The 25,627-nt window shown below is 43.9% G+C and overlaps 1 protein-coding gene across 1 annotated transcript; it reads right to left on the bottom strand.

Annotated features, from left to right (window-relative positions):
* On the bottom strand, window positions 1-24,746 carry LOC116997747 (acyl-CoA (8-3)-desaturase-like). The gene is made up of 14 exons (XM_033062827.1): window positions 24,159-24,746; window positions 23,802-23,879; window positions 10,800-10,931; window positions 6,559-6,669; window positions 5,637-5,834; window positions 5,164-5,265; window positions 4,887-5,015; window positions 4,034-4,094; window positions 3,276-3,352; window positions 2,891-2,988; window positions 2,154-2,250; window positions 1,820-1,899; window positions 1,036-1,161; window positions 1-754 (listed from the first exon to the last, which is right to left on the bottom strand). The coding sequence occupies exons 4-14, from the start codon at window positions 6,637-6,639 to the stop codon at window positions 703-705; spliced, it is 1,101 nt and encodes a 366-aa protein (XP_032918718.1). The 5' UTR covers window positions 6,640-6,669; window positions 10,800-10,931; window positions 23,802-23,879; window positions 24,159-24,746; the 3' UTR covers window positions 1-702.
* Window positions 24,747-25,627: the final 881 nt, after the last annotated feature.

The following is a 25,627-nucleotide window of genomic DNA, read 5'->3' as shown; positions in this document are numbered from 1 at the left end:
AGTGGACATTTCTCAGCCCTACTCAAAGTACAAAGAACCCCCCTAAAACCAGATAAATTTTGAAGAGAGCAGAGGCCTTGAGCTGGTTTTAACCCATGTGTTTCTTGGCCTTGTGACAATGAGGATGCTCTGGAGAACAGTAATGAAAACACATTTATGTTTTTAGTCACTGCATGTGCACTTGCTACAGTTTAAGTGTTGTTTGTAGTTTATCCTAATTTATTGTGGTTTAAGCACACTGCTGGAACACCATGTTAATCCAAAATCCTTTGTGGTTTCAAATTAAAGTAAGCAAATGCTGTATTAAGCATTAAACCCTCTGCCTGAGGAAAACAATAAAACAAAACAAACAAAAAACTATGGTCAGAGGCCTCTGACATGAAGTTCAGTGTGTGCAGCTGCACCAGTCCATGATCTGATTTGAGCCCATGCCCAGGCTCAGAAATGCTCACTCAGTCAGCAGAGAGCTCCTCCCTCTCCTAACAATTCACCTTCTGCTTTGCCCTGCCCACTCGTAACATATCTGAACCATAACCCCAGGAAAAAACAGAAGAAAAATTCAGGCAGCTTCATCTCTATTGGAATTTTATCCCTCAGTCCTTACTCACTGTCTTCTGCCAGAGTCCGTTGTGGTTCCTGCCCCTCAGCTTGCTGGCAATGCAGTGGTGGCAGGCTGTGAATGGTAGCACCAAGCCTTCTCCTTTATTTGTGCAGGTAGGCATCGTGCCAGAGCTCTCCTGAGCTCTTCAGGGAGCTGGGAGAGAGAGACAGAGAGGACACATCACAGGGCTGCTCAGGGGTGTGTTGCTGGGACAAGGGAATGAGTTTTTGTCTGTGCTCACTTCCCAGAGTCCCACAATAAGCTGAGTTGGGAGAGACCCACAAGGATAGAGTCCAACTCAGCACTGCATAGCACCATCCCCAAGAGTCACCACCTGCCCAAGAGGGTAAAAGGAGAGCAAAACAACTCTTGCTCTTAGGATTCCAGTCTCTCCTGCATCCCCCTGCAATTTTGGGGGGTTTATTTTTACTCACTGCACAATGTCGGCGAAGGCTGTGAGCAGAGGCTTGCACTGGTACTCGAGGCCATGCTTGGCACACAGGGACTTCACCAGAGGGGCCACCTTCCAGTAGTTGTGCCGTGGCATTGTAGGGAACAGGCTGGGAAGAAGAGACAGGCAAGCTTCCTAAGAAATCCTAGTCATTAGTACTTCCCAGGAATCACCCAGCTCACAAGGAGCAGGGGCTGTAGCTGTTCCCAGCTCCTCTTTTCCCCTGCTGTGCTTTCAGCACAAGGATCTCCTAGGAATTTTCTGCTTTCCCCTCTGTTATTTTCCAAAGTTTGTCTCCAAAATAAATTATGTTTATGGAAGAAACTACTTTCCCCTCCCTCCCTTCTTCCAGCAGTAGAAGAGAAGTCCATCCTTCATCCTTGCACATCTCACTCTGTGGAGTAACAGCATTAAAAAATCAGCAGAGGTGGCTTTAAGCTCCTGTGGCAAGCTAAAAACAGCTGCTTTAACCAGGATATTTCCACTGATATTTAAAACCTCCTACTTGGGATTGACTCTATTGCTTGCATGGCTCCTGCCCCTGTTCCATTTTTTCTTGTCATCCTGTGAGTCCAGTGAAAGTTTTGAATTACATGATTCTCTTTAAGAGTTTAAAGTTTTAAAGACAAACTCATTGGTGCTCCACAACTATTTGTAGAACTCAGAGGAAAAAAAAACAAAAGGAAGGGGAAAAAAAGAGAGATAAGGAAAAATATTTTTAAAAAGGAGGAGGGGAAAGAAAATTCACTCTTGGGGTGAGTACTCACTGGTGCTCAATCTGGAAGTTGAGGTGGCCCGTGAACCAGTCATTGAACAGCGACTGTTCCACATTGCAGGTTGCCTGGAGCTAGAGGAAGGGAGAGGAAAGCAAAGTCAGAGACAGGTCAGAGTATGTTTAGAGCTCGACCTGGATTCATTTTGGATTGCCCATGAGAGGACTGCTGTCCTCCTTTACCTTTTCCATGACTGAATCCATCAGCCTATTAACCTTCACCTCCCAGCCACCAACAGATTTCACCCTTTTGGCAACAGGAGACTTGCTTATGGTTAAAATTTGTCACTGTATGGCCACAATTCTTAGGGAAGGGAAAAACCTTTTACCTGAGTAGACATCCAGTCCAAATTCTTGTCATAGTCGATATCCATTGGGATATGGTTCATCTGTGAGACCCAGACAAACCAGCTGCTCTCCAGCATCCTGTGCAGTGAGATGAGAGAATTCAGTGCTGAGTGAGCAGGTCAGTGAGGAGCCGTTGAAATAACAGCAGAGCCAGACTCAAAGACATGGCTGAACACTAGTCTTGCTAAGAGAGTACCTGGAAGGATTTCCAAACCCTGGAAGTTTCATATTTCCTTATGAAACTCATTATTATTTCATGTATTTTGTTAGAACACTGACTGGTGTTCAGCTTATTTTATCGGTAGCCAAGGACCAAACTGATTAGAATCAGTGAAATGATCCAAGGGGAGAGGGTGCTGTCCATCCAAGTCAGTGCTGCTGGATAATACCTGGGCATTTGCAAGCCCAGGCTAAGCTATTTTGGTTAAATGTTCTCTTTAAGCAGCAGCAGATCCAACACCCAAAGCACTGAATGTTATATGAGGTAAATATTTCTCAATTTGGTCAGCACTCAGTGAACTCTCTTTGCTGCCACAGCTAATGGGGCAACATAAAACTTGCACTGGCAATTGAAGAAAATAATTTAGGAATTAAAAAGTAGGCAAAAAATGGGGTGGTAAAGGAGAATGTGGAAATATAAACATAGAGAAAGGCAGGGAGGTACAGATGGAAAGAATGCATAGAGAAAAGGCTGAAGAGCCTGCTAAAGAGACATCACCTGAATATAAAATAATATGCCAGGAGACTCTTTGTTCCTAACAAAGATCCATACGTATAAAAGAATCTGATGTAGAAGGTCAGCATCCAGGCCAAGTCCTACCAAAACCAGAGGCAACAAGAAAAGCAGGTCTTTACTTTATAAATTACATTTGCTTATTTTTTTTAAAGCTTCATAGCATAGGTATAAGACAACAGTTTACTTTCAGCTTTGACAGGTTTTTTCTGAATGGAATAATGTAAGGAAATCCAACCCAAACTAATGATACTTTCTCACAGTTTCCTGTAAGAGGTGAATCTGAGCATTCTTGCCCAGCAAGGAGTTGGCTCCAAGGTTGAAGATGTCCATTCTGACCCCTTTTGGTCACACAAGCAGCCGTACTCACCACCCAGTACTTCTTTGTGTAGGCAATGTAGAATGTGTGGTAGTGGAAGTAGGTGGGGAACAGGAGCGGAGGAAGAGCTGGAAAGAAAAATTTGTCACTGGTGACATCATAGACTGAGTGATATCATCAGCCTGGGAGGGAAGGGTCCTGAATTCCTGCTCAATCTGGGGAACATTCCAGGTTAGGGTGTTGGTTTAGTGCCTTGAAACATTTATAGGTCTGTCCATTAATCTGAGAGTTCTTACAAACCTCAGATTTCATCTTATGCTCTTGGCTGAGGGACAGCCACAAATGATTGTTCTGAGGAGTGGCTTCCACAGCCCAAAGCTTATCTGACTCCTTATTCTTTGGTGCAAAGCAGGGGAAAAAGGAATGCATATGAAATCCCTTTTCTATCAGGGATTTGGGGTTGAAGAACTCAAACTCAACCTTCCAAAAGGACATCTCACTTGCACTTTAAACAACCCCAAGAAACTGAAGCAAAGCAAACCAAAAAAACCCCAAACCCACAGACTTTGATACTACTGAGAGATGTGGTATGACATCATAACCTAGAGCCTCTGTGGAGATATGAGAGATCTGGGATAAGATGTCAGGTCTTCAACTCTTCCAGAAATCTGGGTGTTATTATTTTGGCTTTTTATCATGTTCTTTGACTCAGGAACCTTTGTTTTTTCTCAAGTTCTCCAGGTCAAAAGTAGCATCTCCTAGCCCCTTTAATACCTCTCAGGGAATTGCAGGAGGATGGAGATACTCACTGATGAAGAAGTATTTGTGTTGGTGGTTGTAGGGCATGTATTTTTTCTTTTTGATGCCAAGCTGTGGAAAAAAAAAAAAGAAAAAAATAGAGTGGAGACCAAGCAATTTGCACAGGTAACTTGCTTTTTTCCATTTATTTTCCAGAGGGACTCTTCTTGCATACTTCCCACAACCCTCATTCCCTGTTTCATGATTAATTTTCTGAAGAATTGGGTATATCAAGGCTAAGTTAAGTTAGTGGTGAGAAATGTATATTTTCTCTCATTTTCCCCCCTTATTTCTTCTCTGATTCTCTAAACTTAAATGGCATGGAGAAAAATATTTCACTGCTGTGATGTGATCTACAGAAAAAGCTCTCTTAGGTTGTCACTCCTGGAAGTGTCCAAGCAGGACAAACTGGGAATATCCTACATGGTCCAACAAATTGTGCCCAACTGGAGTTCCAGGAACAGTCCCAGGTTTTTCAGTCCTGCTGCTCCTGTCACACAAACTCTCCTAGAAGACATGGACACACCAAAGCCACGCGTCTGACTGAGCCTCATGCATTAATATTAAAATAATAAACCTAGGCTGACTGCAGCCATGCCTTCCATTGATGTTTACAAGTTATCTAATGATCATTAATTACTGAGTTGTTGTTCTGGGTCATGAAGTTTCTCCAGCCATTAATGTGCTGGTGGATTTTTCAGCCCATATACAGTGCCCTTACATCACGTCTAATTTATTGACATCAATGTATCAGCTGTTCAAGATGTCCTTAAAGGGACTTAGTGTGAACTGTGGAGAAATAAATCTCTTCACAGAAACTGCCATCACACCTCAGTTTCAGACTCCCCACACCCACTCACTGACCTCCACAGAGAATTTCTTCCCCAAAGTGAAGAGGAAAGGGTGCATGTCAATGTCGGGATCCTTGTTGAAGCAGTTGGGTTTGGCGTGGTGCTGGGAGTGTAGGAGAGTCCACCACTTGGCCGAGGCCCCCTGTTCCAGGGAAGAACAAAGCATGAAAAGCACTTTCAAAGCCAGAATCCCCTCGGTTCCTGACCCTAATTTTCCCCACAGTGCTCCACAGAGTCTTCAGAGCACAATTTTTTATAGAAAAACCCTCACAAGTTTTCCAGGGACTCACAATCAAATGGCACATCACAAACTTGTGTAGCAAGTGGTTCCATTTGGTTTTCCTGAATACTGAGAGGTGTCCTAAATCATGCTGCAACCAGGAAGCCTGGACCTGGAGGAGGAAAAAAAGATTTTGAATGGGAGGAAAACAGGAATTGAGGCCAGGATGGTGCCACACTCATCCTTTGCTTTGAAATACCAAGATTTAATTCTCAGACAGTGCTCTAAAGTCACCAGCAGAAAGGGACTGTGGAATGCTGACAGTCTCAAGGCTTCCCCCATAATACATCTTGCTGAAAGAATGCCAAATTAAGTTTAGTGTGAGCTCCCCACATGCAGAATTTCTTCTTGGTACCCAGACAGTGGCTGTGTTTTTATGACAAAGTGAAACTGCACCAGATGAGGAGAAAAAGGACAAGAAACTGCTCACGTGTGTGTGTGTGTAGGTTGATGCCAGTCCATGCCGTGGAACTCATTGCTCACCTGGGAAATGGTCAGCAGCAGCAGGGAGAAAACGAAGGGCAGTAAGGATGTCCCGAAGTAGAAGAGCATGAGCCAGGCAGCTATATCCAAGAGCAGGATGTGAGCCAGGAGCAGGAAGAAGAAGAGTTGGTTTGGCTCCAGGAGTCCCATTCTCTCGACTGTAGCACGCAATTCCCGGAAATCTTTCACCAGCATTTCCTGGGGGAAGCACCAGGGTTACAATTCTCTGGTTTCAGAGAGCACAGCTGCTCAAAACCCAAAAACCACTTCAATGGGGGGGAGAAAGAGCAAAGGATCTGGCTAAAAGGGCAAGAGCTGGGTTTAATAAACATTATCATTGCTCTGCTACAGCTTTTTGTTGAGGAGCCAGGAGCAGCCATCACAATGTCTGCATCCCAATCCCTAAAACAAATCCTTGGTGCTTCTTCCATCAAATCCTTGGCAGACGGCAGAGGGCTCAGCTGGAAGTTGTGTTTAATGGAAGTTGTACTTTGTGTGCATGAACTTTGCATGCCACCTTGTGGTAGGTCTTTGAATGAAAGTATTCCTTGTATTTGTCTTCACTTTTCCCCTCCCAGGATTTACAGGGGAGGGTCAAATGCACCTACAGCTGAAGGAAAATATTTATTCTCCAAGACTATTCCTTTTCCTTTTGGTTAGTTCTTCCTCAAAGCAAGAGAAAGAAGAGGTGATAACTCTGCTATATAGGTAGAGTAGCTGTGATAGGAAAAATTCATCTTCAGGAATCTCATTCTCAACCACATAATGTAGATTTAGACTCATATTCAAAGTAGCAGCCCAAAAAATGTGAGGAACCTGGATCTCGTTGCTCCAGGAGCTATGCTGATAGACAAGAACAAGGTGTAATCTCAGAATATTTCCCTTTAGTCTCCATTGATCTGTTTTGTGAGGACAGACTTACATTTTTAGTGGGCTCAATGCTGGGTTGGTCTGGTGCCAGCTCCCCAATCTGCAGTGGCTTCAAGTATTTGCTCACCAGCATCTTGTCAACGTGAAATGCCACAAAGGCATCCTGCAAAGGCACAGGAATACAGGAAAAGAAATCCAGATTTTGTTTAAAAAAAAAAAAAATTGCCTTTTGAATCACTCCACTTCTGGAAGTGTCCAAGTCCAGGTTGAAGCAACCTGGTCTGGTGGAAGGCATCCTCCCTTTTTTATCCTTTGTGAGAGAACACCACAACAAAAAGCAGCACCAAGAGGATTCCACAGTTTCAGTGGGCAGTGTCACCCTTTCTAAAATGGTGGCATCAATTATGCTAAGTTTTTTCATTCCTCAGGTTTCTTTGCTCATTGAGAGCCTTCTGAGCCGCCACCTTTCTTGGCTTTTTGCTTTTGGTTAAAATCTTCCAGCTCGATTAAGATAAATTCTTAATTTTTAAAAAAGGAGCTGATGCAAGATGCAAAGTGGCTCAGATCCTGCAGGGCTTAATGACTTGCACATGGAACCAATCAACAAGCAGCAGCCCAGACCCCAGAAACTAAATATCTGGTTCATCCATTGTCTGGGATTTTCCAGCATGCTAAAATGAAAGAAATTTGGCAGTAGTAACTTGAGAAATGAGTGATGAAATTACAGAATGCAAAGTTCAACTACAACACAATTTGAAATGCCTTTAAACCTGATAGACTGAAAATTATCTTGATTTCCATGAGCCTCAAATATCCCTTATATATGGAAAAAATTGCTGCTGCTCACAGCTTGCTGCACAAGCAAGACCAGGACATAAGAGGAATCCTGAAGACTTAAGAATCACAGAATATTTTGGGTTGGAAGGGACCTTTAAAGTTCCTCTGATCCAATCCCTCTGCAATGAGCAGGGACATCTTCAACTACATCAGGTTGCTTCATTCAGTCTGGCCTTGAGTGTGTCCAGGGATGGGGCATCTCTGAGTAACCTGTGCTAGTGTTTTGCCATCCTCATCAACAAAATCTTTGTTTTATATCTAGTCTAAATCGATGCTCTTTTAGTTTAAAGCTATTCTCCTTTGTCCTGTCCCTCCGGGCCCTTGTCCAAAGTCGCTCTCCAATTCTCTTGGAGCCCTTTAGGTACTGGAAGGGGCTCTGAGGTCTTCCTAGAGCCTTCTCTTCCCCAGGCTGAGCACTGTCAGCTGGCAGAAGTGCTCCAGTTCTCTGAGCATCCCCATGTGCTCCCCTGGTCTCGCTCCAGCTGTTGCTCTGATTTATCTGAGGCAACAGCTCCGGTCCCATTCCCGTGGGCTGCCTCTCCTCATTTGCCCTTTCCCATGGCATGGGGATGGCAAGGCTCGCACAGGGCGGTCACACTTCGCCTCCCTGACCCTGTCCCACAGCCCAGTTCCCTCTGAGGTCGCTCCCAAGCCCTCTCCGCACGGCTTTTCCCGGGTTCCATCCCTCTCCCGCATCCCCGCTCACCGTGGCGTCCTGCCCGGCGTGGCTGACGAGGAGCCGGGCCCCCCCCGGGTGTCTCCGGCAGAAGTGGCTGATGTCGTACACCTTCCTGTGGATCACCAGCCAGCGCTCCTGCCCCGCCGGCCCCCGCCCGCTCCGCTGCCCGATCTCCTCCCAGGTGAAGCGCCGCATCCCCGCTGCGGGGGCTCCGTCCGTGTCCCCATCGCTGTCCCCATCCCGCACCTCCCCGCCACCCTCCGGCGGTGCCATCCTGCCCCCCTCCCTCCCGTAGCTCCAGCCCCGCATCCCGCTCCGCCGTGGCATTTAAGGGGGGACCCGCCCCGGCGCCGCTCCCCGCCTCCTCCCTCCGCTCCAGCCCCTCGGGGTTGGGTTTGCCCCCCGCCAAGAATTGCCCCTTTCCTGCCCTGGTTCTGCATCCCCAGTGCCCAAAGTGTGGGTGCCTGGCTGCTTAGGAGGTCCTCAGCAAGTCCATTCTGTTCCCAGGACAGGCTCAGGCAGGGAAAACTTCCCTTAAAATATCCTCTGATTAACCAGAAAAAAAGAATATCACTCTGCAGCTTTGCTTTTGATGTTACAGTCCACAAACCCCTTGGATGAAATATGAATTAAGCATATCCTAATGTCCTACTAAAAAAAACCCAGCAGCCGAACCACACCAATCTCCAGAACACTCAGTATAATATTTAGCACCTGGTAAAAACCCCGTATTTCAGCCCAGATTTCCAACACTCAGTGAGCAGGGAGCTCCCACAGAGCCCATAGCAAGAAGAATCCTCGAAGCTCTGCCCTGGCTGCTTCTGTCACCTGGGATAAACCTGAGATGGCACACAGAGAATGTTGTACCAGGTCCTGATGGCAGGTTGTGAAACTGCTGTTTCTTCCCCTCCCACTGTCCCCTTCGTGTTTGTAAAATTATTAATTAAACTTGGGACTCCAGGAAATAAGCATTAATTGCAGAACAGCACTTGGTGCCACTTTTCCTCTGAACAGTCACAGCATCCACGTAATTTTCTCTTGTCAAAACAGACCCAATCTTGAAAATTTAAAACTGTGATTGACCGAATGTTTTCTTTGTCCTATAGAAAACCACCTGTTAAAACCCACATCAGCAACAACCCAGATGAAGGAGCCCACAATTAGGACAGGCTTTTCAAAGTACATTAATTAATTAATTAATTAATTTACTGAGATACCGTCTTTTGATGATTAATTAACATGAATTAACATTTCTCATGCAACTACTTGCTTTTTTTTTTTTTCAGTGCTTGCTTGTCGTTGAGTCTACTTGTGCTGGTAAAGCTCACACTTGATAATGATTCTGCAGTCTAGATTTCAAAAAAAAAATTGATGCAAAAGACGAAATCTCATCTACTTATCTCAAGGAAGTTGTTTACACAATATTTCTGGTTCTTCTCCTTTATAGGAGGGTGTGAAAATCCTAAAGCTGATTTCTCAGCCCAGCTCCCATAGACAGTCAGTGCAATAAAGTGCCTTAAAAAGAAGTTTGATAGTTGTTACCATCAACCTGTTTCTTTGCTTGTCCCTGTTCACAGTAGGCACCTTATCCTCCTGATTCCTGGGCTTTGATGTCTCTTTAGGCTCACATTTGGTGCTTTTTGCAGAACCTGTTTTTGTAACATTTGGGATAAACCACTTCTGGCACACCAGCACACACCCTCAGGATTGCAGCACAACTTGTTCCTTTTAGCTTCCCCTCTCACACTGAATACTCAATAATGTATATTCAGCAGAAAAGGAGCCCTCCTTGTCCCATGTTCACACCTCCTTAGATGCTTTATGGAATAATTAAGGTGGGAAAAGACTTCCAAGATCATCAAGTCCAACCTTCAAGGTCATCAGCCCAACCTTTCTCTGACCCTAAAATCCTGCACAAGGTTAAATTGCTCCCACTGAGTCAGTAAGACAAGCAGGGAAAAGCTTCCTCTCCAAAGGATTTTTAGTGTATGGAGCTCACAGAAAGACCCCAAACACCATGACTTCTGTGCAAAATTCCAGAACCTAAAGGGGCTCCAAGAGAGCTGGAGTTGGACTTTTAACAGTGACAGGACAAGGGGGAATGGCTTCAAACGTCAGAGGGCAGGTTATTTGGCATATTGAGAAGAAATCCCTCCCTGTGAAGGTGCTGAGGCCCTGGTATAAGTTGCCAGAGAGGCTGTGGCTGCCCCATCCCTGGGAGTGTTTCAAGCCAGGTTGGACAAGGCTTCAACCTGGGGATTTCAGGAGACAAGCAAGAGCTTAGCTGGAGCTTTAGATTTTTTTAAAATTGCCCTCAAGCACCCAAAATGGTAGTGAGGTTTTAAGACCTTACATGGCTTTGTGTCATGCCATGGATAACTGAAGCTTTCATTTCCTCAGGATGAGCCGAGTAACCTGCTGAGAGAAAGATCTGCCTGTCATCTGCAGGACACTTATGGCATTATCACCGCGTCAGACACTGCTCTGATAGGAATACTGATAACAGCACCCAGCACCATTGTAGCTGCAGGTCCTTACAATGGGACAATCCATATGGGATCAAGCCCTCCATCAGTCTGCACCACCGCCCTTCCAGCTCCTCAGCTTTTCACCCACATTAAGCAGCACTAATTCGTTTTGCAACCTGTCTTTTCGCATTAAGCAGCACTGATTCGTTTTGCAACCTGTCTTTTCACAATGAAGATTTCAGCTGCTAAAAAGATAAACATCAAATTACCTGCTAAAAAGATAAGCATCAAATTAGGCTCTATAGCTACCTGATAACCATTGTTCTTTCACACATCCCACATTTTTATCCTCCTGTAATCCAGTCTTCCTTTCCTTGCAGTGTACCAAACTGCATGATGGTCCTTTCTGGAATTTTTGTCTTAATACATATGTCATCAAGCCTGAAAAAATGAATATTTGATTAATATATTTGCTGTCTGCCAAAGGAGCTCCATTAGTACCCTTTCTGCATGTCATGAATGGCAGATTCTGGAGAGAAACGTGGATTAGATGATTAGCACCAAAGGCATGAGGAGGTCAAGCACCTTCATAAATGTACAAGCAGGAATCTCCTCTCTCTTAGAGGCAAGAGAAAATAGAACAGAATGGAATACAACAGAATATTTCAGTAGAATTGTTGCAAGGGACTATCATTTAATAACTCAGATCATTTAGATCACTATAAATATCATGCCTGACCACTTCATGGCTGGCCAAAAGTTAAAGCCTCTGTCATTGTTCAAATGCTTCTTAAACACTGCCAGGCTTGGAGCATCACCCACCTCTTGAGGAAAAAGGGAAAAAGTAAATGGAGCACTATTCAAGCTGAGTAACTCGGAGCACTATTCAAGCTGAGTAACTCAGAGCACAACAGAAATGAAAATATAAATAAATAAATAAAAATAATTATTAAATATAAATAATTAAACGACTTAGTCATAAAAATGTAATTTATAGAAGAATGCAAGTTGTATCTGTGAGTTATTATTTGCAGCCTGTAACCCCTGTTCCATCTTTTTCTTTTCTTACTCTTTTATATGGTGCAACTCCTTAGAGGAATGTTCTCTATTCATTCCTCATTCCTAGCAGGATCTGAGCAAGTCCTTGGAGTTTACAGCATCAAACTGGAAGGGACATCATGGTAGGGACTTTTGAGGGTCCTGATGTTCTGCTGAGGAGTTTAGATGCGTTCAGCCAAACTGGTGCTATGGGTAACACACTGTGCTTTCCACGGAAATTTGTCACTGCCTTTTGTTCCTGATCCTGAAGGCTGGTGTAGAAAAGGTTCAGGTGGGTAAGGATCTGATCGACTGTATTTTAGTGGAGCAGCTGGCACGGCCCAGAGCTGCTGGTAACTCTGTTTTTTGGGTATGGTACCCCATCCTCTGGGTGTGCTCCCCAGGCTTTCAGCAGCAGAGCTGAACCCTGGCAGCTTTGTGTGATGTAATGTGATCTTTCACAAGAGGAGACCTTGTTGCCCCCAAAAAGCAGCAGCTGTGACTCAGGGTTTGCAGCACCGACTTGTTGAATGGAAAATGATAGCATCTCTCTCCTGTCACACCACGTCACAGCCTGACAGAGCTGATTATGCCCTGTTTCGTGATAACTTGGCCATGCAGGCACTAAGAGGGCTCTAGGGAGCACAGCAGACAAACAGGAGTGGGGCACAGCAGCTCACACAGGCAGGGTTGCAGGTTTCCTCCTGCTAGTGGGGATTTTAGCTTGTTGTTTGTTGTGTTTCTGTTGCACGGTTGGTTTGGGGGTTTTTTATTAGTAATGGTTTTTACACAATCAAAATCTGCAGTTAGTACAAGTGTATGTAACCAAGTAGAGCCCTCCAGAAAGGATGTGTCTGTCCTGACCCATTCCTGTGGGGACTGTTTATCAGTGGTACCACAGGGTGTTGCAGAAGAAGCCTCCCTGCGGTGTGAACAGGTGAATGATCTTTCACTGGTGGCTGAGCTTAGGGAGGAATTGAAAGACTAAGGAGTATCAGGGAAAGTGAAAGGGAAATAGACTGGTGGAGTTCTGCCCTTCCATCCTTGAGGGAGATCCAACAAGAGCAGAGGATTCCCCAGCCTCCCACTGCTGATGCTCTAGGCTGGCAGTGATGAGATTGAAAAGAGGAGTGTCAGGGCAATAAAAAAGGACCTTAGGACAGTAGGTCAAGTGGTTGATAGGGTAGGAGCACAGGTAGCATTCTGTTCAGTCCCTTTGGTGGCTGAGAAAAATGATGAAAGGAATAGGAGAGCCCACATTGTCAAGAAGAGGCTCAAGGGTTGGTATCATCAGCAGAATTTTGGGTTCTTTGATCATGGGGCAATTTTTTCGGTACCTGGCCTGCTGGAACTAGAAGGGCTTCATCTCTCTGTTAAGGATAGAAGAATTTTAGCTCATGAACTGGCAGAATTTCTTGAGAGGGCTTTGAACTAGGTTTGAAGGGGGAAGGGGATGCAGTTGGGCTCTCTGAAAGCAGGCCCAAGGGGGATAAACCTGAGTTAGGGGTGAAATCAGTAGCCCAGCTGAGGTGCCTGTACACCAATGCACACAGCAGGGGTAACAAACAAGAAAAGCTGGAAGCCATGGGGCCACAGCAGAGCTGTGATGTAGCTGCCATCACAGACACGTGGTGGGATGACTCACACAGCTGGGGTGCTGCACTGGATGGCCACAAGCCCTTTAGAAGAGACAGGTAAGGGAGATGAGGTGGAGGGGTGGCCCTTTATATGGGGTTGAATGCTTATGGGTAAGAATTAAGGGCAAGGCCAACCAGGCTGACATCCTACTGGGAGTCTGTTACCATCCACCCAGCCAGGAAGAAGAGGTGGGCAATTTATTCTATGAGCATCTGGAGAATGTTTCAGGATTGCCACCCTTGTTCTTGTAGGTGACTTCAACCTGCCAGACATCTGCTGGGAACTTAATTCAGCAGAAAAGTGGCAGTCCAGGAAGGTTTTAGAGTGTGTGGAGGACAACTTTTTGTCACAGCTGGTGGGGGATGGCCTATGTTAGACCTGTTGTTCGCAAATAGAGATGGGCTGGAGGGAGATGTGGTGGTTGGAGGCTGCTGGGGGCACAGTGATCATGAAATTATAGAGTTCTCGATATTTGGGGATATCAGGAGGAACATCAGTAAGATTTTTACATTGGACTTCCAGAGGGCAAACTTTGCCCTATTTAGAAGACTTAATCAGAGAGTTCCTTGGGAAGCAGCCCTTAAAAACAAAGGAGTTCAGGAAAGGTGGGTGTTCTTCAAAACAGAGATCTTGAGGGCACAGAACAGACTGTCTCTGTGTGCCAAAAGGTGAATTGATGAAGCAAACATCCAGCCTGGATGGGCAACAAGGTTTTGGAGGAACTTGGGAATAAAAAGAGGATGTATCATCTTACGAAGGAGGGTCAGGTCTCTCAGGAAATATTTAAAGGGGTTGCTAGGGCATGTAGGAAAAAAAATTAGGGACCCCGAAGCTCAGTTTGAACTTAATTTGGCAACTTTTGTAAAAGATAATAAAAAATGTTAATGGAAAAGGAAGGGTAAGACCAGTCTTTGTTCTCTGTTGGATGAGGGAGGGAACTTAGTAAATGCAGATAAGGAGAAGGTGGAAGTGCTTAACATCTTATTTGCTTCAGTCTTTAGTGGGAAGAGAGCTTGTCCTCAGGACACCTCTCCTCCTGGGATGGTAAATGGTGTCAGGGAGCAGAATGGTCCCCCTGATATCCAGGAGGAAGCAGTCAGAGAACTGCTGAGCAGCTCAGATGTTCATAAATCCATGGGCCCAGATGGGATCCACCCCAGGCTGATGAGGGAGCTGGCAGATGAGCTTGTGAAGCCTCTCTCCATCATTTACCAGCAGTCCTGGCTCACTGGGGAAGTTCCAGATGACTGGAAGCTGGCCAGTGTGACATCCATTTGTAAAAAGGGTGGGAAGGAGGATCCTGGTAATTATAGACCAGTCAGCCTGACCTCAGTGCCAGGTAAGGTTATGGAGCAGTTTATAGTGAGTGCCATCACACAGCACTTACAGGATGGCCAGGGTATCAGACCCAGCCAGCATGGGTTTAGGAGGGGTAGGTCATGTTTGACCAACCTGGTCTCCTTTTATAACCAGCTCACCTGCCTGGTGGATGCAGGAAAGGCTGTGGATGTTGTGTACCTGGACTTCAGCACGGCCTTTGGCACTGTCTCCCACAGCAAACTCCTGGAAAAGCTGCAGCCCTGGCTTGGACAGGAGCACTCTGTGCTGGGTTAAGAACAGAGAGTGATGGTGAATGGAGCTGCATCCAGCTGGGAATCAGTCACCAGTGGTGTCCCCCAGGGGTCTGTGTGGTCCCTGTTCTGTTCAATATTTTCATTGATGACATGTGTGAGGGTACTGAGCCTTCATTAGTAAATTTGTAGACAACGCTCAGCTGGGAGAGTGTGTCAATCTGTTGGAAGGGAGGAGGGCTCTGCAGAGAGACCTGGAATGTTGGATGGATGGGCAGAGTCCAATGGAATCAAGTTTAATAATGCTTAGTCCTGCATTTTGACCACAATACCCCCTGCAGTGTTACAGGCTGGGGACAGTGTGGCTGGACAGTGCCCAGGCAGAAAGGGACCTGGGGGTGCTGCTCAGCAGCAGGATGGACATGAACCAGCAGTGTGCCCTGGGGGCCAAGAAGGCCAATGGCCCCTGGCCTGTGTCAGGAATGGTGTGGCCAGCAGGAGCAGGGAGGTCACTCTGCCCCTCTGCTCAGCACTGGTGAGGCCACACCTCGAGTGCTGTGTCCAGTTCTGGCCCCTCAGCTCAGGGAGGACCTTGAGTCACTTGAGCGCGTCCAGAGGAGGCACCGAGGCTGGGGAGGGGCTGGGAACACAAACCCTGTGAGGAACGGCTGAGGGAGCTGGGCTTGTTCAGCCTGGAGAAAAAGAGACTCAGGGGTGACCTCATCACTCTCTACAGCTCCCTGAAAGGTGGCTGTGCTCAGGTGGGGTTGGCTCTTTCTCCAGGCAGCACTGACAGAACCAGAGGACACAGCCTTAAGCTGCACCAAGGGAAATACTGGTTGGATATTAGGAAACAGTTTTCCACAGAAAGAGTGATAAAGTACTGCAATGGTCTGCCCAGGAAGGTGGTGGAGTCACCATCCCTGGATGAATTTAAAAAAAGACTGGATGTGGCACTTGGTGCCATGGTCTAGTTGAGGTGTTAGGGCATGGGTTGGACTCGATCTTGGAGGTCTCTTCCAACCCAGTCATTCTGTGTGATTCTGTGAACTGCAGGTCCTTAAGCCCTTGAAGAAATTCTGGAAACATGTGGAAGCCTTCTACCAACTTTCCCTCACTTTTAATCACTTATATTCTAAGGAAAGCCCTGAATTATTCCTATTTTCTTCATTCCAACTTGTTTTCCAAGTACCAGATTAGCATACTTCTACCCAAATCAAATCAGAAGTTTCCAGTCCCAAATTCAGGGCTGAGGAGGTACTAAATATGTGGCTCTGCATGTCTGAACAAGGCAGGCAAGGATGTCAACACGAAGGAGAAGCTTCCACGGGAACTCAAAACATATTTGAGAGTTGTTTGAGCCAAGCTATGGCACAAAAACAGGGAAGAGAAGAACCTGAACAAAAACTACAAAAAATGTGGCTGGGGAATGTTAGCATGGGATATCTTCTAGGGCTGTTTGTGGGATAGGTGGGAAATAAGCTGAGGAAAATGCTGGGTACAGGAGTGATGGAGGTGGCACATGCTGAAGGTGCTGCATAGTACAAGGGATTTTGTAACCTCTGGGGAAGTGATTTCTCTCATCAGACTTGTTTCTCACACCTCAGACTTCACCATGACAGCAATTACCTACAAGAGAGGCCAGAAAGGGGAGCTAGAATAAAGGACAGACCAGCTCTACATAAAAATTACACATAAAATCAGTTGTATGATCACACTCCCACAGGAGGAACTACTCTGTTGTTAGAGCAAGAAGTAATAAATAAAGCAACTGACAGCTTTATCAGTCCACATGACTTTCCCTCTTGTTATCCTGATTAATTTAGAAAAATTAATTAATTAAATTTAATTAATTACTTTAGTCCTAGCAACAGCAGAAAATCAGTGAAAGCATTTCACAACTGCACTATTTCAGAGTATTTCAAACTTGGTCCTGCAAAGTGAAAACTGAGTTAAGCTTATGCCCAGTTCTATACATTATTTCAGTGATGTCCAAATCTACCAGTCCCTCTCTTCTTCCCTCTCCTCCTGCAAACACAGACACTTTATTTTAAAATAAGTGTCAGAGGGAGTCAGAAATCCCTCAGAAATCCTTGGGTCTTCCAAATAATCTTATATTACAGAATTGCTAAAGTGGCCTTTCACTCTTAGGTGTACCTGGAATATTCTAAGCCAATTTCCACTTCACATTGCCAATCTGTGGGGGAGAGAGGGATTAATGTTGCTTAATTCCTAATTTCTTAGTCCTGTATATCAGAACCATAATTACTTCCTTTCCTAATCTCCAGAAGGTGATGTCCTGATGAAGAGAGTGTTTGGAAAAGGCCAAAGGAACAGCCTAACAACTCTAAATACATTGGAATTAAGAAGGAAAAGGAACAAAATCAATCTCAAAGTGTAAAGTCAAGAATTAGGAAAGGAAAGGAACAAAACCCATCCACAATTAGCTGGTATGGAAGGTGGAACATGGTTCTCACTCATGGTGAAAAGTCAGCAGAGAGATTTCATAAGGATGATGATTATGTTGCCATCACACTACTGGCAAGGATGGGGAAATGCAGAAAGAAGCTGGAACTATTTTGGTTGGGAAAGACCTTTTACAGTCGTGTTCTTAGAGTAAATCTGGAAAGAAATTTGTGACAATGTCTACAGTAAATACACATTTTCTCCTGGAAGAGAAGGCAGAGAGGGGCACTCCTTAAGTTTGTGCCACTGCATCCTTTCCTTTTCTTATAAAAGAGGAACTGTGCATTTCAAGAGCTGAGGAAGCACGAGGAGATAAAGAAGAGCAAGGAGCCAGCAAGGATTTTCTGCACATTACTATCTATGTCCACATCCTCCACAGACTCACAGACCCATTTGTAGGAAGCTTTGTCTGGTTTAGTGTTTGGGGAAAACTTCAAACTCATTCCAGCTCCTGAGTAAAGATCCACCCAACCTTCCCACCTGAGGTGTGTCAGCAGGTACAGGCAGGCCCCATCAGCCATCAGGGTGAAAACACATTGCACAACCCTCTAAATTACCTTCTTGAGAAGCAGCTTCTGTAATATTTGGACACAACTTGAGTGTCTTTCACTGCACCTCCTAAGAAGCATTTCCTTTGCAGTTCTTTGCACTAACAAAACCCAGCTGGAAATCACGTTATTCTGCAAATTTTAAACACACAAATATAAATTGCAATGACTTTTCATTTGGAGAAAAATGCTGCAAGCATCACCTGAAAATGCGGTTGGTCCTTTCCTATTTGTTTCTTTCTCTTTTCCCCTCTTTGCTGTTTGTGGGAAGTGCTCCAGACCAGGCTGGAGTGAGCTGTTCTAGTGGAAGGTGTCTCTGTCCTGGATGGGCTTTAAAGTCCCTTCCAACCCAAACCATTCCATGAAGAATATGATGTCCTTTAACAATCTCACCCCCTTTTATCAACCACATGTTTAAGGTTTATGCTGTGTGGTAGCACAGGTACAGAAAGTGCTCCCTGTCTCTGAACAGGATGATTTCCTATTTTTTGGAGAGCACCAGAATATTTCAAATAAAGGAAATGAATTTAATCACTTAGCTTTAGCTGTCTTAAAATGCTCAGTGTAAATGATTTATGTGTTCTTGCTCTATAATCATGTAAGGAAATGGACAGCATGAATTAGATCCAGAGATAATTATCTCTCTCCATTGACAAGAAAACCCAGGCAGCAGCTTAGACAAGATGCTTGACCCCTTAAAGATGGACAAGATGAATCTGATTTAATGCATCCTTCAGTTTAAAAAGTTGTTTTTTTAAAAAGTCATTGCTCAGGGAGCACAGGTTTTAGATTTAAAAACTGAAATACTTGAGATCTAATCAGAATTTCTAATCAGAATTTCTTTATATTCCTTCCCTTTGTTATGGACAGGGACCAGCTTAGCTCTCCATCTTCTCTTTCCTAAGTGAAATAATGGAGTTCTTTAAGGAAATGTGGTTTCAGAAAAAGTCTGCAGAAGCAGTTGAAATAGAAAACCAAAGAATTAAAATATCCCTGTGCAGAATCACACTCTTAAAATTAGCTTTTACAACTTCCTCACCTTTAAGAATAAGCCTAAATGATTCTCCTTTATTCTCCCCAGGGGAGTCAGAACATTAAAAACCCAGTCAAGTTATTCAGCCAATCTCAAGTGAGAGCTGGTGTTTTTCACACTTAGAATTGTTTTACAAAATCCCAGACACCCACTCACTCCATGAGGACAATCTTGTCACTTTTACTGGAGGGAAAAGAGGGGGAGGGATGTAATTAATCCTGTCACTCAGGAGCCATTATCAAGATCAAAAGGGAGGAACTGTATTTGTAGCTGGACCTGTTCCTTGCTCAACCTGTGCACAGCACCACCTGGGTTACCTAACTGCTTTGTTTCACCTGGAGTGGCTGCATCCACATTTCATGCCAACCCATCCTTTCTTTTGGGGTATTCTTCCTTCTTGCATCCCTCTGAAGGGCAAAGCAGCATAAGTGGGAAGTTAATGCTACCTAAACCTCACAATTCTTTCTTGTCAAAGAATTTATCTAAAACAATCTATAAACTATCTAGTTTATCTGTATTTTGGCTTGCAGTTGCATTTGGAAACATGAATTTGCATAGGTGACCTAGGCACAGGACACACCAACTTCTCATCCCCGGGTGCACAAGGGCAGCTCACTCTGGAAACCACAGGGATTTATTAACTGCAACTTCAGTGTTGAAAAATAAAGGCTACAACTCGGACAAAACCAGTGCCTTTGCATATGTGTAATAAGAATATCTGTTGGAAACTTCTTACCTGTCGATTAGGAACCCTAAAAATAATTAAATATTCTTTTCATAGTAGTATCCAACGTGTAAAGAGCAGATAATACAATCAATCAATAGAAGGGGTGTTAAAGCACAGACAAGTGAGTACTGCATTGCAGTGCCTCCTTTAGGAGGGTTTTAAATCATAAACATCTTCATACAGGGCAAATGCATCATTGCTCCTGCTCAGGGACAAAACCAGCAGTTCAGTTAAAAGTTTTCTTTATTCTTCTTACCTATAATCAGAATGTCTCATTTTTCAGGCGGAAGCTTTAATTATCTTCTAAAAAAACCCATTTAAAGAATCGATAAGGTTAAAAGTGTTATGGAATGCATGTTAAGGAAAAGATTGACTGGTCTCCATCAGTAGAATAAAAGCATTCATAAAGTATAACAAATACTTAAATATTTCCTTGTGCAATCCCTGCAGAGCTTCCATGGATCAGCAATGGTTTATCATTATCCTTTTCCAATGTCATTAGATAAGTTATCTCAAAACTCTTATTATTTGCTGTAGATAATCAATTGTTCAAAGTCTAAAAACCTACCAACACTAATGATTATTAACGCTGACCAGATTATTTAATGCTCCTTTTTGGGTTTTTTTGGGGTTTTTTGAGGTTGTTTTTTTTTTTTTTAGTATTATTTTATGCTCTTCAATCAAAACTAACCTGTATTATTGAAAGAAATATTGGTAAAAGTACAGTTTAACTATTCCCAGCTGTCTTTTACTTAATCTTTTTCTAATTATGAGTCAGCAAACAAAGAGTAAATGTTCACAGGAATTTATCAGAGTATGCACCATTAAAAATTACCTAAGCAAAACAGAAGGTTAAAAGTTTTAGGGAGAAAAAGGCATTTTTAAAATAAAATGAAATGTTAGAACTGAGGCAGACAAAGCAGCTTCTGAGAGAAGCAAAGACTCAGAAATTAACTGGGGAAATTATAATGCCTGGGGAGAATAAAAGCAGGCAAATGGTGTAGATTTAAGGTGAATTTTCATGTGCAGTCCTTTTCCTCACCATTTTCTATATCCTTGAACTGAGGGATCCTAACTGAGACAAGTCCATTAAGGGAGTAGCTCTTTATGTGGATTCATGGATTACCATTCCATAGGTTAAATGGCTGGAATGCTTTGTTCTAGTATGGTATCTTCTTTAGGTGTTCTATGAGCCATCTGGAGGCTTATCCTTGAAAGGAAATTGCATGATAAATCCTTTTGCTTCAGCCCAGCATGATGGACATTAGTGAATATTGTGCCAGTATCACATTTGACTTCTCATAATTGCTCCAAATCCTTGATGAGACAAACAGAGGCCTTGGGCTGGGCCTGTGGGATACTTCTGAAGTACTAATTGGATAATTTTAGCCCTGAGCAGCTAAACCCATAAAACCTTTTTAATGTCCTGATTGCTCACAGATTGCCAACCTGAGGAGGTGGCCGTGATGCCAGACACCAAACACTCCAAATCCTGTCCTTCGGGCAGAGAACAGAAGCTGGGATTAATTATCCCAGGGTAACATGGATCTGGAAATAACGACCTTTACCATCATCCTAAAGTGACATGGATCTGGAAATACAACCTTTACCATAGTGGGATTATCCCAGGATAACATGGATCTGGAAACACAACCTTTACCACAGCAGGATCACCCAGTGTCCTGGGACAACAGGCCCAGTAATTAATTTGCAATATCAGGGATTATACCAGGGACACAAGGAAATCCAATTTCCCATTGGAAGAGGCATAACAGGGTTTTGGGAGCTGCAGAGGGAAGCAGAGGAATGAGTTTAAGCATCCAAGGCCGAGTCAGGCCCAGCCACTGCTGGTCTCTCATGGGATATCACACAGAGCAAGCAATGAAAACACCACATCCCCATCTGTTTTTTATAAAATGGATTGAAAGAAAAAGCTGCTGATATGAGAGGCCATGCAGCTATTCCCATGCCCTTTCCTTGGAGAAGAGGTTTTGAATGAGAAGGAAACTCGAGGATCCTGACCTGTCATCCAAACTCGGAGTTCTCCCCCTCAGAAAATGAGGCGCCAAAAAATTGGTAGCAAACACTTCCTCTGGTAGAAAATCAGCTCCAAAGTGACATTTGTCCTCCTGGACACTGGCAAACCCCTCACAGCGTCCCAAAAAGCAGGTTTTGAGGAACAGGCCTCCATATCCTGTGGAAAAGCAGCATTAAAAATGTGAGGAGAGAAGCTGAACCTCCTCGCCGCGGCCTGCAGGCAGACAAGGCCTCTGCTTTATGGATAAACCCTCATGGTTTGGTGGAAAAACAAGTGAACCAAATGGTCACGCTGTGAAACTTCATGTGGTCAGTGATCCTTCTTGCTCAGGAAATGGAATGTTGTCTCTAAAATATATAGGTTTGAGATGAAATTTATGAATTTTAAGTCCTAGCTTCTAAATCCACCATTATTTCAAAATAACCCGCCCAAAAATATTAGAATTTTCATCTCTTTTTTTTTTTTTTATTCTCTTCAATTTTTTTCTCTCTTTCATGAGCTACTTAAAAGTTGGAATTTTTTGTCTGGAGATAATTTGGGTTCTTTTACTCCCAGAGCAGAACTTTAATTGAATAGCTCCAGCTGCAAAGCTGCTATAAATTAATTGTTACAATTGCACCACCTTTTCATTATCAAATGCACCTAATACAAATGTAACCCTGGAGAAAGATTTTTTTTTTTAAGAAAATGTGATTATTTGTTACAGTAATTTGGATAACATTTCTGTGCTATTCACAGCAGCTGTTCCAGGGAGGAATTCATCCAAGGAAAAAGGAAAACTGGCCCATTTCCAGGTGCAACAGCAGGATTCTGCTACAGGGAGGCGAACTTGGATCATTTTTCCTCATCCTTTCTCGGTTTTCTCCTTGAGAACCCCTCCAGCTGATCAAATTCTCGAGGCGCTCTAACCTCCCTCTCCTTAGCTGTCCAAATATCAATCAATTAGAAACTCTGCTACCTCTCCACAGAGAGTGAAGAAAAACAGAGTGGTTTTCTCCAGATCCACGTTCAAACACTCCTTTGAAATTGCCTGGGAAACTAAATTTTAAGAAGTTTTTATTTGATATCAAGTCATAAGGGGTACTGCTGACCCCGGAATTCAGTAGTCGAGGATTACACTTCAAAATCAGGTGATTTCACATTTTGAGTTTAAAAGATGTCAGGTGTAATCCTGACATGCATTCCATGGTCACCTGAATGCATTTACCAGCAGGGGGAAGCCGCAGCCAATACTCAACTCTAGTAAGCACCAGCACACCTGGAGCAGGCAAGGTTTACTCCCAGTTCCAGGTGGGAATGATGCTGAAAGCATCAAGCAGTGACCCAGGGCCAAGCTGAGCTGGGAGATGCGTTCTGGGCTTGCCAGGTCCCAGCTCTCTGAGTGGGAAAGGTGTTAAGAGATTTTCCTTGCAGAGACAAGAGGGATTATCCTGCTGTCAACAGATTCAGACAAGAACACCAGGCACACCCTGGTTCATGCAATGAAGAGTGACAACAGACAATAAAACACTGCATGAACAAGGCAGTTGTGCCTCAAACTTGCTTTTAATATCTGAGGTCATATTTAAGAGCTCGTTAGTCAAGAGAGAATTCCTTTTCCAGGAATCTTCTGTTCCACAGGGATTGCAGTGCTGAAGAGGCAGCACCAAAGCGAATTATATTCCATTGATTTTTTCAAAAGCCATGTTTTCACTAGGAGAAAAATGGAAGGTTTTTATTTCCTGGGACACTTGGGAATGCCTTCAAACTGCCAGAGGGTAGGTTTGAATTGGATATTGGGATGAAATTCTTCCCTGTGAGGGCAGTGAGGCCCTGGCAGCATAAAGGGACTGCAGTTGGTGCTGATCAAGGCCTGAAAAGGCACAATAACACAAGGAATACAAACAAGGAGGGGGACTGGGATCTTGTGCAGCTCCCTGGAAAAGCCAGCTGCTTGGATTCGTTGGCATTACACCTGTGATCTTGGCACACTGTTAAAAAATTCAAAGGATATGAGCTGGGATCTCTCCTCCTCTGCTCTTTAAGTCACTGAGCGTACTTGTGATAAGAAATACCAGGAGATTTTATTCAGCCCAGCTGCCTAATCCAGGTATTGCTCTGGATACCCCTCCCAACATTTATTTCAAATCAGCTTTGGGAGGGAAGAAAGAGTGGCAGAATCCCAGGAGTAACAAAACTGGAGAGAGTAGCCCAAAGGTAAATCCCTTCCCAAGGTGTTATTAGGGAAAGATGGAGGTGGCAAGATAACTCACACTGGCAGTGAAACTATCCAGGGATGTTCAGAATTTGGACTGGGGAGCGTAGCAAGGATGCAAAATTAAGAGTTTATACTGAAAAAAAAGAGAATGTTAGTTAAAGATATAACACAGGGCCTTTCATCATCCACTGTTTTTAAATGTAAGCAGTCAAAATGAGGAACTCAGGGCTGTGCCGCAGGGATTTAAAAGGATTAAAGGGACAAAAAGGAATTGAGATTTTTCATTGGAGGGCACACATTTCAGAGAGGTGCTCAAACTGTAAATTTCAGCCCCAGGATTACCTTGTTTGAGTCAGGGAAAAGTTTCTTCAGTACTTTTTCTACCACATTCTTAGGCACTACTGGATTTTACCTCATTCCAGAGACCACAGAATTCAGGACTGTTGGGTGGATGGTCACACTGGCAGAGTTTTCCCTCACTTCACCGGCTATAAGCACGTCTCATCTTCTTACTCAGGGGATTTTTCATTTAAGAGTTGGTAGGAGCAATAAAAAGGAGAAGTGAGTCAATAAAAGAGGATTTAAAACTATCCTGAGAGCACCTCTTTCATTTTCACACACCCAAAGCCTGCAACTTCAACCCTAGGTTAAAAATCTTACATCATCACCACTTATATTGAGCAAATTTTGTGTGCTGCAATATCACACTTTTAGCTCATGTCCCACAGCTGATATTTAAATAATTTTAATGAGCATTTTGCTGGGTAGTTCCTGCCTGCTTAGCTTTGCTCATTGCTGTGCACAGTTGATGGATTTCTGATTCAGCAAACTGGAGCTTCATAATGGGGGGTTGAAATACGCATCAGAAAATCTTGGCTGGAGTTTGTATCCCATCTATTTCCCTGAAAGAAAGCCCAGGTAGAACATTCCAAAATTGATTTGCTTCTCTCTCCCTGACATAACACAAAGAATGCAGGAAATCTTAGTTTGAAGTTTTTAGGTTTGGTTTGGGTTGGGTCAGGTTTTTTTAATGGGATAGATACTTTAATATGCAATTTTTATGTGGGGTTTGAGTTTGGTTTGGAGTTTTTTGTTTGGTCATGGTATGTGTAGATCTAACACCCACTTCAACAAGAAAATAAAGACAAAAAATAAAAAAGGCAAATCCTCTTTCAGCTTCATGAGGAGCCACTGGTAAATCCCATGTTGCAACAGGTCAAAGAGTTTTAGGCTATTTCATCATTCCAGAGGAACAGAAGAAGGGTTAAATGCATATTTGGGCATGAGGATACAATTCCTAATAAATCAGTGGAAGTGGAATGAGTAGTTTCTGAGAAGAGCTACCCTTCAAATCACTGTGGTCAGAGCTGCCTCTTCCCACATGGGATAAATCCCTGTGGATTCAATCTATGTAGAATAACAAACATTGTAATTAATCCCTATTGAAGCTGGGTTTATTTCCATCTTCAGGCCTCCACTTTTGGGCACTGGAATACCACACTGATCTGATGTGGTCCCTCTTTTTTGCCCTCTCCTTCCTGTTTGTTGTTCTGGATGCCCCACAGACCATGAATCAAAGCTGACACTGATCCAACAGGTTATAAACAAGTAGAAAAGCCCATGTCAGCAAACCCCAGCCTTTCACCGACTGGGATCCAGCTGGTGTGCACAGTTCTGCTCCCAACAGTGGAATTATGAGTCAGAGTGAAGATGAAGGTCATACAGATCGCTGTGTGCAGCAGTTCTTGCAGGGAATATGGGCTTTATTTGCATAATTAGCTTGTTCTTGCTCAATAATCTCCTCACAGGGTTGGATTCTGGATGGTCCTGCTGGATTTTTCAGGTGTTATATGCTATTAAAATCCCCAAAAGGCAAGGGAT

Source organism: Catharus ustulatus, chromosome 6 (assembly GCF_009819885.2).
Source record: "Catharus ustulatus isolate bCatUst1 chromosome 6, bCatUst1.pri.v2, whole genome shotgun sequence".
Classification (NCBI taxonomy): Eukaryota; Metazoa; Chordata; class Aves; order Passeriformes; family Turdidae; genus Catharus; species Catharus ustulatus.
The sequence above is the reverse complement of the archived record's forward strand: the minus strand, read 5'-3'. Positions and strand labels throughout refer to the sequence as shown.

Excerpts from the sequence above, each read along its gene's own strand:
- LOC116997747 (XM_033062827.1), bottom strand. The coding sequence starts at position 6,639 with ATGCTGGTGAGCAAATACTTGAAGCCACTGCAGATTGGGGAGCTGGCA. Across the intron at positions 4,095-4,886 it reads GGAAGAAATTCTCTGTGGAG|CTTGGCATCAAAAAGAAAAA; the intron begins GTCAGTGAGTGG and ends TTTTTTCCACAG. Across the intron at positions 2,989-3,275 it reads ACACAAAGAAGTACTGGGTG|GACTTGGCCTGGATGCTGAC; the intron begins GTGAGTACGGCT and ends TGGTTTTGGTAG.